The sequence below is a fragment of the Ochlerotatus camptorhynchus genome, unplaced genomic scaffold, assembly GCF_037179485.1.
Source record: "Ochlerotatus camptorhynchus isolate MF236.1 unplaced genomic scaffold, CSIRO-AGI_Acam_v1.1 ptg000003l, whole genome shotgun sequence".
In the NCBI taxonomy this organism is placed as follows: domain Eukaryota; kingdom Metazoa; phylum Arthropoda; class Insecta; order Diptera; family Culicidae; genus Ochlerotatus; species Ochlerotatus camptorhynchus.
This window is the reverse complement of record NW_027040495.1, coordinates 173884-186671: the sequence shown is the minus strand read 5'-3', so window position 1 is coordinate 186671 and position 12788 is coordinate 173884. Positions and strand designations below refer to the sequence as shown.

Below are 12788 nucleotides of genomic sequence, written 5' to 3'. Positions count from 1 at the left end.
AAACCAACAACATCATCGGGTGGGGAAAATTTTCCCCTTTCCTATAGTTGTATTGGTTTGCGTGGGCGTAGTTCGGTTCGCATGTAAAGGGCCTTACAACTTTGGTTTACAAAAGTTTTTGTGCCGTTTACAAATGTTACGGCTGATATATCGGAATTGCATATAAAATCTTACTCCAAATCCCAGTCAATCCCAGTCGGCGCCGTCGGGATTTTCTGAGGCATAAAATTTATTATCACGCCTTCCTTCGGAAGAGAAGTACAGCCGTTGGTCCCCCGGTCCATGAGTTGATGAGTCGATATATAGGGTATAGGTGTGGGTGCATTAAATAAGATCGATTGAAAACAAAACAAGGTAAAAGTTAAAACATTTGTTGTCGTCGTTGGTCGCCGCTGGAATCAACCAGTAACAACAAGTTGAATGGGAACTTGATCGAAATTGTTTCGTGGTATAACGAGCTCGGTGGTCTAGTGGCGACCGATTTTGCTTACTGAGCAGAAGACCGTGGGTTCAAACCCAAGCTCCTTCGCGCTATTACATCGCTAGGACATCAATTCAGCATGTCGTTCACCAAAACGAATTCTACTGCAATCCTAACCCTTTTATGCAACATTCCAGTGATTTCTCGTGGAAGTGCAGAGGTGTTCTCGACTTACATTAAAGCGAGTATTACAACAACATATTCCTGGCCATTCCTTTCTTAACCAGCATTCGGACGTGGCCGGCGCTGGTATTGCCTAGTATTAGTTACCAGTATTTACACATTGAGAGATAGTCCCAAGCATCGTCTATTAATTCTCGGTGTAATTACAGCTGATCTTGCAATAACGGAGTTGCATCCTCGGATGGTCAATGCTCATGCTCATATATATAAAATGTAGAGATGTAGAAAAAAAGCCTGAGTCCACTATTTTTTACAAAAAATGTACGTCATCAAAGGGGATCAAGTCTCCCCCCTAGGGGGCGACCCCGGCGTAGTGGTTAACATCCATACCTCTCACGCCAAAGTCACGAGTTCAAATCTCACCCCCGGACAAGTCACGAATGACCCAAGAGTGTTAAAGTGACTATAATAAAAAAAAGTCTCCCCCAATTGGGGGTGTTATTAGGCATCTTTCAGAAAAAAAAAACTAGTTTTGGGAATTTATACATAATTTTGGAGCCTTTTGAGTATTTATAAGCTTAAAAATATATTTTTCTGCGAGCCTGCGCAATAATATATCCAAAATAAAAACTGGGTATGGAGTGTGTCCACTCTCCCACTTGTGTATGGGAAAAATGTAAATTTAGAAAATATATCACTACTACTACTATATTCAGGATAAAGACGTGGTGTCTTCTGATGTAAGAAGAAGTCGTCTCCATTCCACTATATCCATCGCTGCATGTTGCAAGCCACGTCATCTCGGTCGCCTTTCACCTGGGGTCACATTGCGAATCTCGAAACGAAAGACTTTTTGTACGAACGCTTGTATGAAAAAGTTTTTCGTTTCAAGTTGCGCACTGTGGCCCCTGATCGCTCCATCTTGCCCGCTGCGTGTCTTTTTTTTTTTCTATTACTCCAGTCGGGTCGCTATCAAGAACAATGTTCACCGGTTCGTCTTCCAACATTCTTACGACGTGCCCAGCCCAACGTAACCGCCCGAATTTTGTGGTGTTTTTTTTTTTATACACGGGGGAATCTGCTCACAGACACCTGAGAAGGAACTCAGGGTGTGGGGATGGGAGAATTTCACTCCCGACCCACTAAACCTTACCCTGTGCGCTTGGCCCTTGACCTCCCCGGAACCGCCCGAAGGCATTACTTCATGGGAGGGACCGCTGGGAGCGCTATGGTGCCTCTCTAGCAATACTCTAACGATCTAGTCGGGCAGTAGGTATCTGAGTTGGTTGGAAATGCTAACATGAAGCTTTAGTGTGATGATTTATTAGCTAGAGAATGATCTTTAGAAGAGGGTAGGTGGATAGTTCCGTTAGAGTACGGCAGTATGAAAATTGAATAGAAGTTGAAAATGAGCGAAGGGCCATTAAAGCGACAGTTTTCAAGATAGACGCACATTTTTGCCTAGCCCGTACGATGTACGCGGGGACTTGAAGTATGTCTCCAAGTCCACAGGCAAAAATGTGCGTCCCTCTTGTTGCTCATAAACTGACTGCGGCTGTGGAATAGTTCTAGCGACGTTTTCATCACTACCTAAAGCCCCACGTTTGCGAGAGCATTTCCAGTCGATGGTGTGTTATAATGCAGTTAGCATTCATGCTTCTCACGCTGAAAGACTTGAGTTCAAATCATACTCCGGAGTAGTCACGAATGACCTGAAATGTGTACAACAAACACAATTAAACAATAATCGTAAGATCCAACAACACGTTCACAGTAGAAGTTAAGCTGCTTACATTTAAAAGACTGAAAGCACAATATGTAATCAGACTTATTTCACGACAAATAAAATCAAGATGTGTTTTCATTATGATACGAACTGCTAACTTTAATATCGACACAGTCTGTGATGTCGAGTTGCTTTCATTGTGGTAACCGACTTTGCTCGAGCAATGAGCCCAAATACACGACAAACCACCTCGATTTCGTCACCGTAGCTAACATTGTCTTCCCTAGAACCTCTTCCTGTCGTGTATTTTAAGTGCTTCTAGAAGACGTATAACAATTTACAGAAAGTATCGTAAATTTCAACAGTTTAAGTCGAAAATCGCATATAATAATGCCATTCATCGCAATATGTTAAAGTGCAAATTTACGTATTGTATCACAAATTAAATCGGATTAGGTCATAAGACTTTTCAAATTGATTTTTTATTACAGTATAAATCGTATATGATATCAAATCAACTCGTTTAAAAAAATGTGCCGGTAGGGTAAACGCTCCTATAGTTGCGGTACGTTAGAAGCGTTAGGTTCATATAGTTGTGTATTGAAACATAATCGCATATCAGTCCCATATGGATAGGAAATCAAGCAAAGATGGGACTGACATGCGATTATGGGTAGTATAGGAACCTAACGCTTCTAACGTACCGCAACTATAGGAGCGCTTCCCTATATGGCCTCCACTTTTGAACGTATAAGACATGTGTTTGCATTCTATACGATTTGTTTGTGCATTCTGGTTTTCTGGGCGATTGAAGATGACGACTAGCCTTAAATTGTGCTAAATTAAGTCAACAAGTCACGATGATATTTGAAATAATAATTTGCTCTCGACAAAAACTTGGTTAGGGTTACATGATTCATGCATTAAAATCAACAAACCGCTTTCGCAAACTTTTACCTACTCATCAACTGTTCTGTTAATCAAATTAAGATTGATGTGAAAAATACACTGGGCTGTTGAATGATCAATTTCACGCACTGGACCGTAGAATTTTTAATTTTATGGCGAAGCAAAATTGAGTACGAAAAGTGGCATGGCACTCAACCACTATCATGCATTTAACCTTGGATTTAACGCAACCGGTACAGGAACCCCGACTAGAAAAAAAACTCATTGATTTAATTTGCATTGCTAATATTGTTTTATTATGGTGTTATTCATGTTTAAAGTGGAGAGGTTTTGGTTAATTAAAATCAACTATATAAAACAAATTTGAAACGTAAATCCATACAACTTAGTTTGGCTTTCAATATATTGAAAATTTTCTTTGAGATCGGGACATTACTCAAATATATACAATAACTGCACCTACTTCAGTCACATTGGTTTTGTGTTGCTGTCTTCTTACTTGAATGCTTTCAGCAAGTGAAATAAATTAATATTTGTATTATAGTAGTTACCTGTTGTTTTTTTTTTATTTAAGGAAAATCTGTTACTTTTCCGGTAATCGTGTCTTGCACGGTACTGTTGATCTCTAATTTAACGATCATTCTCTCGCACATTCATCTGAGTTTACAGTGTTGTGCTGATGTTCTTCTCAACTGGTCGTGTTTCTTTTCAAGCTCTCCATCGCGGAAATATCAAAGTCAACATGCGTCTGTTGATTGCCCTCTCAGCAGGTAATTTAAATAATTTAAAATTTTATGATGAAGTGTCATAAAAACGAATTTTCTACCTTAAATAGTACTGCTGGCTATTGTTGCGGTTCAGGCAGGTCCAGCTAAAGAAAAACCAACCAGTAAATGTACCAAGGCGTGCTCTTTTGATTATACACCGGTTTGTGCTGGAGCCAAGGATAGCAAGGATAAACCAATCAGCTTCGGTAACGTTTGCGTTATGGAGAACTACAACTGCGATAATAAGAAGAGTAAGATCTCCATTTATGCGATGCATTGTTCGGTGAAACGCAGCTAAAATAAATTTCTGGTTTACAGGTTTGGCCGTATTATCTCAAGGTGAATGTCCTGGAGGCGGTGGTGTGAGATTGCAATAACGAAAAACAAACATGACGAATTGATTATGCTCGACTTCTGCGAATATGTTTTTTATATATTGTTTGAATGTCTACAAATATAAATGCGTAGATTCATCATTTGAACAATATTTGCATTTTCTATGTATACCAAAAAGGAACAATCCATATAATTTAGAAACTGATATAGTTTTAAGATATGTTATACTGCGAAAAGTGGACCTGGAGCTAAGTGAGGCAAACCTTATAAACTTTATCTCATTTCCACTAGAATGTAGAATTTTATGGTGAATGCTATTATACATATACCACAGACATATACCGTTAATGATACGATTGAAGGAAACCTTTGTAACTGTTCGTTTGTCCCGGCAAGTTCAGTAGCAAGAGACCCTTCGAGCTGGGTCTCAAGATCGGCTTACTACTTGGTAATCACGAGGAGCTTCGTGGACAATATGGGCAGCGTACGGTCACCTGACTAGAGATACTGTGTAGTGTGCATTGAAAGAATTACTTTGACGATAAACAAGGGTTTTTATTAAACTAATTGTCCTATTGCAGTTTATTGTTCTGCTTGTGGGTGATTGTATTTTTTTTTTCTCCGGTACGTACACGGTTAGAAGAAAGTACCCAACGGCCAGTTCACTTTTACCTACTTTTGATTAGTTTGTCTCCTTTTCTCCTTCTAATGTTGTCAAAAACGGAGGAGCAAAACCACCCAACAGGGGTAGTAAAGTGTGGGAACCCAACGTTGCGTATAATCATGTTTACCTACTTTTGGGTACAACTAACCCACTTTTGGGTAGAAAGCTAGTGGAAAATTCCATACGAATTGCACACAAGTAAATGAAAACTACTTTGACCCGCTTTACCTACTTTTGGGTTCCTGCACTATAGTGCCGAGATGAGTGAAAAGAACTTACTTTTGGGTACTTTTTTTTACCGAGTACCACTGCTCCTTGCTGCTTATGCCGACGATCTGGCGACACCCTGCGAGCACTCGCTGCAGCTGCTGCTGACGAATAGTGGCTGATGGTTCTCGAAACGATGACGAATGGTCATTTAACCGCACGATGGTTTGGAGGAGTTTGTCGATCGTGTGTGGCTGTGTTAGCTTTTCAGGCGTCCTCTCGGACCGGAGTGACCGTGTCAAGAGGGGATTGCTCCTAAACGGTTATGGGTTTCAACCCCGAGCTTGAAAACCTCCTTAACGAGCGGCTGGCCCTGAGGTTGGAAATGGTCCTTTGCGGTTAGACGTTGCAAACCGAGGTCTACTACGCCGGATCGTATGCACCTGGTCGAGCTTCTGACCAGACAAAATGGCGACTTTCAGCTTAATTAACAGTATACAAAAGGTCCTGTGAGGGTAATGGGAGGTATTAGAGGTACTAATCTTCTAGTGATTAGTAGTGAGCTAAATTTAGTTAGATTCAAAGCGTAGGATAGGTCATTAGCGTACCTGACGAATCCGTGGTCCTCTCTCTCTCTCTTTTTAGCTGGATACCACTCACTTTACATTTTGGAGGACACTTTATAATTTGGCTCTTGTGCACACGAACGCCTGTAACTTTATGAGCAATGGCGCTCCTCCTTATTCTTTTCAACCCCTTTGTAACTTCTTTGTTGCTGCCTGTGAAAATTCGTAAATTTTTGCTAACATTTTACTGATCCTAATACCATAGAGGTAACTAATACTAATTCTTATTTTAATCCAACACCACTTAACTCTAGAGATGTGACTTACACAATATAAAAGCACGGTTTAAAAAATACTAACAATTTGTAACAGTCGGGTAGATCACCTTTTCGTGGTACGTTACGGGTTGTAAGATCTACCACCGATTCCTAGTCTTGACTACTTCAAATTTGGGGAACAGGATTTTTCAGTAATGAAAGGAACACACCTTAGTCCTTGTTACTTTTTATGCCTTGTTGATAGTGATAAGTCCTCGGGTTGCCTGTACCGAGGATGATCTTGAAACAAGGAAAAAATGAGTTAGTTAGTCTTCATCTATGTGATTCTTAATCTTCTATTCGTTGTTTCCTAGTTTGAAGTGGTTAAGACTAGGGTTCTGATGCATGGTCACTATCGGTGTCGTTCCTTAATTTTGTTGCTAAGGAATCCAATTTTGACTGACAAAGGGGCGGGTATTTCAGGGTATAAAAAGCGGGACCTTTCAATTAGAATCGGATCCGGATCCTTGCGATAAATGCAAGAGTGGCAACTGTAAAAAAAATCGAATATGTACTTCATCATTTCTCAATAGTAATGGAGTAAAGGGTGATACGGTCAAAATTTGGTCAAGGGAAAACGCGTGTAAATCGGTGAAATCGTTTATTTAAAAAATCAAATTAAATTTCTTTTTCAAGTTCAATTAGTATACAATTCAGGAAAAATATTCAGTTAGGCTTCCGTTTTTCCAAATCCGAATTGCCGGGCCTTACGCTTGACCCCTGCCATCAGATTTTGTACAGCCACCTTGTCCACCTTCTTCGCCGCAGAAAGCCAGTTTGCCTTGAACTGCTGCTCGCCCTTAGCAGTTTTTTTGGTCTTCTTTAGGTTCCGCTTGACAATAGCCCAGTATTTCTCAATTGGGCGGAGCTCTGGCGTGTTGGGAGGGTTCTTGTCCTTGGGAACCACCTACACGTTGTTGGCTGCGTACCACTCCATGGCCTTTTTACCGTAATGGCAAGATGCCAAATCCAGCCAAAACAGTACGGAACAACCGTGTTTCTTCAGGAAAGGCAGCAGACGTTTATTCAAACACTCTTTCACGTAAATTTCTTGGTTGACAGTCCCGGAAGCTATGAAAATGCTGCTTTTCAAGCCACAGGTACAGATGGCTTGCCAAACCAGATATTTCTTTGCGAACTTTGACAGTTTCATGTGCTTGAAAACATCTGCTACCTTTCCCCTTCCTTTTGCCGTATAAAACTCCTGTCCCGGAAGCTGCTTGTAGTCGGCTTTGACGTAGGTTTCGTCGTCCATTACCACGCAGTCAAACTTCGTCAGCATCGTCGTGAACAGCCTCCGGGATCGCGCTTTGGCCGTCGTATTTTGTTTATCATCGCGATTTGGAGTCACTACCTTCTTGTAAGTCGATAGTCCGGCTCGTTTTTTGGCTCGATGCACGGTTGTAGACGATACACCCAGCTTATTTGCGGCATCTCGGAGAGAGAGGTTAGGGTTTCGCTTGAAACTACCGGCAACTCTCTTTGTCGTCTCAGCGGCTTCCGGTTTTCGATTTCCCCCCGATCCAGACTTCCTGGCTGTCGACAAACGTTCCCCAAACACTTTAATTACATTTGTAACGGTTGATTTGGCAACTTTTAGCGATTTTGCCAACTTTGCGTGCGAGTAGCTCGGATTTTCGCGATGCGCGAGCAAAATTTTGATACGCTGCTCTTCTTGCTTGGACGGCATTTTGACAACTGAAGAGTGAATTCCAAAATCAAAATAGGAGCAACATTCTACACACACACACCTTCAAAATGAGGGGTGTTCAGGTTTTTTAAATGCAAAATTGAAAGAAATACGTCAAGTTGATATTGACCAAATTTTGACCGTATCACCCTTTAATACGACATGCACTAAACTAAGGACACGGGATATATTACAATAGATAAATTTACTGGTCGCAGTAGTGTTAGGTCCCGAACAGAGGAAAAAAAACGGTCGGTTACTCTATCCCGCACTTCGGCGAAATAAATTATTAACTAAAAGTTAACATTTAATTCACTTAGAAACTAACTAACACTCAGTACAAACAATTAGATATTTACCGGTAAAGTTTTCAAATAAGGGTTGATGTATATATTATGTCACGCTCTAGGGGGGTTGGGGGTTGGGGTTCTAAGATTTTGTGACAAGCAATGCATTAGGTATAGGAAAAACGTCACGATAGGGGGTGTGTAAATTTATTCTCGATTTAGCGTGACATAATTAATGCATGAGCCCTAATCAGCGTTTAAATAATTACAATTTCGCGCAGCATTTAAATTTACATTAGTTGTTTTAGACCATTACATTAACACATTAAAATCATGAGCAACTAAAAGCTAAATTTCAATTAAAATTTGCCATAATATGCCAGGAGTGATTTTGTTTAGTGTACATGTGAGTGTGTTAACGGCGCCGGTGGTGTAGTGGTAAGCGTGATTACCTCTCACCCCAGCAGGCCTGGGTTCAATCCCAGTCGACGCCGCCGGGATGTTCTGAGGCATAACATCTCTGATCACGCCTTCCTTCGGATGGGAAGTAAAGCTGTTGGTCCCCGGTTCATGAGTTGATGGGTCGATAGGTAGGGTCCAGATGTGGGAGCTGCCTTCCTGGCACGTCGGTAGCATCGGTGCTCAGCACGGAAAACAAGATCGACGGAAAAAACAAACCAAAGGAAAAAAAAAAACATGTGAGTGTGTTATCACTTATCAGGATCTACTACTTCTTTTTTAAGCCGTTTACGATTTTATTCGGGTTATCGGTTTTCGGGTTCTCGGGTTTACTATAGCAGAAGACGATTCAGTTTACCTACGTCTTTGATCGCCCGCGTATTGTATTACTGATGCATAGTGGATACAGTGAAGCTGTGAGATTTTCACGTTTGCTATTGATATAGTTGGTGATAATCTCGATTTAAAAGATGAGTGAATTTATTTCCGTGCCTTACTATGTTAGGCTGACGAAACAGTTTCTTTCTAGGTTTATTCGCCAGTAGGCCGCCTGGTTTGAAGGAATAACCCAAGCAACAATCTTATTTCGGTATATCATGTCATCTAATTATGTATTCAAGTAAGTCGGAATCTCTAGATAGAGCTCATCGAGAGAAGTCATTATTTACAAAGGCTGTTACGCCCTAATTCTAGCTCTATCTAGATCGATTCCCGTAGGTGAATGTTTCTCTACCTCGACCCTAACTCATTCCCAACTCTGCTACTGAGAGGCACTAGTCTGTTTATATATCTTTGGCTTTTGTTTGTGCACTAACAAAAGCCTATCGGTACCTTTTCAATTTGGACTGAAAATATCGGTAACAATAATTATATATTTTTCTCTCTCTCTTTTTCAGCATCCCATCTTCATCAGCGATGACCCCACCGGACTGTTGAGATGACGTTGATGATAAGATGCAATAAAATTCATCCTTTCTGATGAAGACGTACATGAACACTCACGAGTACTATCTACATTGAGAGACGACTTCACAAATCGGAATCACAACAAAATCGACGATTACCTATGTTGAAAAACAATACTAACGATGATGTGGATGACGCTCTTACATGACGAAACCATATATCTCCTATCAATAACAGGCAAAACTGGACATCTCACGAAAACGGAACTAATGTAGCCTTTGGACACTATTGATGACCTATGGACTACATTTTCACACGTGGCATAATGCTACACGTGTTAGTACGTCCAGAAGAGTACGAAAAATTGTGAGAACGGTGTCGATGCCTAAGTGGCAGCAGGAGTGGGATGCAGCAGAGAACGGTAGATGGACACACAGGCTAATATCGATTCTTTCGACCTGGGTGAACAGGAAGCATGGAGAAGTCAACTTCCACTTGACGCAGTTCTTGTCTGGTTATGGCTGCTTCAGGAAGTACTTACATCGGTTCGGACACACAACGTCACCCTTCTGTCCGGAGTGTGGGAATGTGGAAGAATCATCAGAGCACGTGGTCTTCGAATGTCCTAGATTTGATGCTGTGCGAGAGGGACGTCGTCGAAGAAATGTATCGAGATGAGGGCTCCTTTAACGCCGTCAGCAGAGCAGTAACGCAGATCATGTCAGCTCTGCAGCGAAAATGGCGAGAAGACCAACTAGAATGTAGTAACAACAATCAATACGAAACTAACGATTTTAAATTGGCTCACCACTTTAGTAGCCTATTGGTCCCAAGCAAACGATTAACGTACCCTATTCTAGTTGAAATTCTATTACTACACTATGTTTGTTTTGATTCGCTATGAAAGTTTGACAGTTAACATCAGGGGTGTGTGGATTCATGCAGAACATGCAGGGGTGAGTGAAATAGCTTGGGACTGCTTGGGACCGTTGTTCTGGTACTGAGTGAGCCAAAAATAATAATGATTTTCTTCGGGACCCAGTGGTCTTAGAGTTACCTCTATGGTAATACGTAATACGACAAGTGGTTCCGGGGGAAAAAGGGCAAGGCGTCCAAGGAGGTTTTAGTGCGGTAAGAATCCCACACACCGTATCACCGCGACCGTGCGCCCGGTCGTCAAGCGATGGCATGATGGCCTCTTGAAAGTTTCGTCCCTGACAGAGTGCACTTTTGCAAGGTAGTGTGTGAAGAGCGGTCATATTGTGTCTTTCGGAGACCGAGATTTCAACCTTTGAGACAGCTCCCAGGATCTGGGATCAGTCCACACTACAGCCATAGAGGTAACTCTAAGACCACTGGGTCCCGAAGAAAATCATTATTATTTTTGGCTCACTCAGTACCAGAACAACGGTCCCAAGCAGTCCCAAGCTATTTCACTCACCCCTGCATGTTCTGCATGAATCCACACACCCCTGATGTTATCTGTCAAACTTTCATAGCGAATCAAAACAAACATAGTGTAGTAATAGAATTTCAACTAGAATAGGGTACGTTAATCGTTTGCTTGGGACCAATAGGCTACTAAAGTGGTGAGCCAATTTAAAATCGTTAGTTTCGTATTGATTGTTGCTACAGCCGCCGATAGCCACGAGGATCGGTAGCTTGACATCGACAGCGGCCAGATTTGGATCAATAAAACCATTAAATTAAAGCCTAAATTAACCCTTTTTGTCAAGCTTCTCATAATTCCGAAAACTCTCACTACCTCGTCAACGCCCCTCCGAGAGGGGCGACACATGTAAATCTCAATTTTAGATGCTCAATACTCACACTAGCGAATAAATCTTCGAAAAATCTTCTTTCATTTCTCGCATCTACTTGCATCGCGCATCATTTTTTTGCAGGAAATCTTCAAAATCGTGATAAATCTTCTTTCTATCTACTCAGCGTACGCGCAGCTAGCCACAGCAAAACACAATATTTCCTGCATCGTAGATAGAGTCGTCCCCCTCGGGTGACTCGTTGATCCAGTCTCAAGAGGAAGCTATACTGATGGCCATTGGAACATTTCGATTATTGCTCGTTCAAAATACAGATCTGGAAATGACTATCGTGTTATAAGCACAGACAAACAGACATAACACTCTCAAGTTGTTCATCGAATAAGCATTTAACGGTCAATTTAAAAGTATCGTAGTTGGTAGTACCGCCACCTGCGGCGCGCATAGTCATTTTCCTTGCATTTGACGTTTACACACTACCGCCATCTGTTCAGCGTACTACCCACCACAGTGTGCTCAACAGATGGCGCTAATGTTTCAGCGACGATGTTTTACAGCGAGAAATATTCAATCTGTTATGTCTGTTTGTCTGTGTTATAAGTATAGTTTTCACGGAGGTTTTCATCGAGGTTTTAATCCACTAGGATCTTGATCCTGTGAAAATGACTACGGAGCTGATTCGGAACCTGTGGCATCCGGAGAGCCGAGTCTCATAGCTTCGGTAGCATTTTTGGCTGCAGAAATGAACAACATTCCCATGGATTTCCTCCCATACGATGCCCTTCTACTTGAAGCTCATAAAAGTCGCCAAGTTGGACAAGTTCAAATCGAAAAATCGGTTCAGAACAAAACTTAAAACGGTTATTAAATTGACTATCATAACATTCAATTCACCTGATATTTTTCTTACAGACGCTTACTTTGAACATTCCCATGTGGACATTATGGTCCACATGGTTTAGTTTGGAGAAAATCTATTATTTTACCCTAAAGAAACCAATAGAGTTGGAAAGCATGCAGTACTAGCATAGAGGTAACTCTAAGACCAGAAGGTCCCGAAGAAAAGAGCTCAACTTTTTGGCTCAGCTCTGGTACTAGTTTCGGTCCCAAGCTAATCGATTCACCCCTCGAAACATATGAAAATCCACTAACCTCTCATTTTATCTGTCAAACTTTCATCGCGAATCAAAACAAACATACTGTAGTACTGGAATTTACACTAGATTTGGGTACGTTAATCGATTTGCTTGGGACAAATAGGCTAGTCAAGTAGTGAATCAATTTAAAATCGTTAGTTTTGTATTGATTGTTGGTACTAGTACTTCTCGCAAAAATTAGAGAAAATGTACCCCCCTTCTCATTCGTCACGTTGTTCCAATACCTAATGCATTGTTTGTCACATATTTGTAAATCCCCCTCCCCCTAAGAGCGTGACGTACTTAATGGATGCTCCCTTAGAGACTTGAACTAGCTTCTAGTGGATAGTTACAATGATTTTACGTCACAGATTATAAAAATGTGTCGATATTGGGGGCATGGCTTATTAAATGGGTTAATGGGCTAAACGAT

At 41.3% G+C, this 12788-nt stretch overlaps 1 protein-coding gene across 1 annotated transcript; it reads left to right on the top strand.

Moving 5' to 3' along the window:
• The first annotated feature begins 3894 nt into the window (after positions 1 to 3894).
• Positions 3895 to 4432, top strand: LOC135709059 (turripeptide Pal9.2-like). Its single transcript, XM_065231284.1, has 3 exons — positions 3895 to 4009; positions 4075 to 4257; positions 4325 to 4432. Exons 1-3 carry the CDS (start codon positions 3919 to 3921, stop codon positions 4381 to 4383), a joined length of 333 nt encoding a protein of 110 aa, XP_065087356.1. The 5' UTR covers positions 3895 to 3918; the 3' UTR covers positions 4384 to 4432.
• Positions 4433 to 12788: the final 8356 nt, after the last annotated feature.

Coding starts and splice junctions, on each gene's coding strand:
- LOC135709059 (XM_065231284.1), top strand. CDS start 3,919: ATGTTCTTCTCAACTGGTCGTGTTTCTTTTCAAGCTCTCCATCGCGGA. Junction 4,010..4,074: donor GTTGATTGCCCTCTCAGCAG/GTAATTTAAATA, acceptor TACCTTAAATAG/TACTGCTGGCTATTGTTGCG. Junction 4,258..4,324: donor CAACTGCGATAATAAGAAGA/GTAAGATCTCCA, acceptor TCTGGTTTACAG/GTTTGGCCGTATTATCTCAA.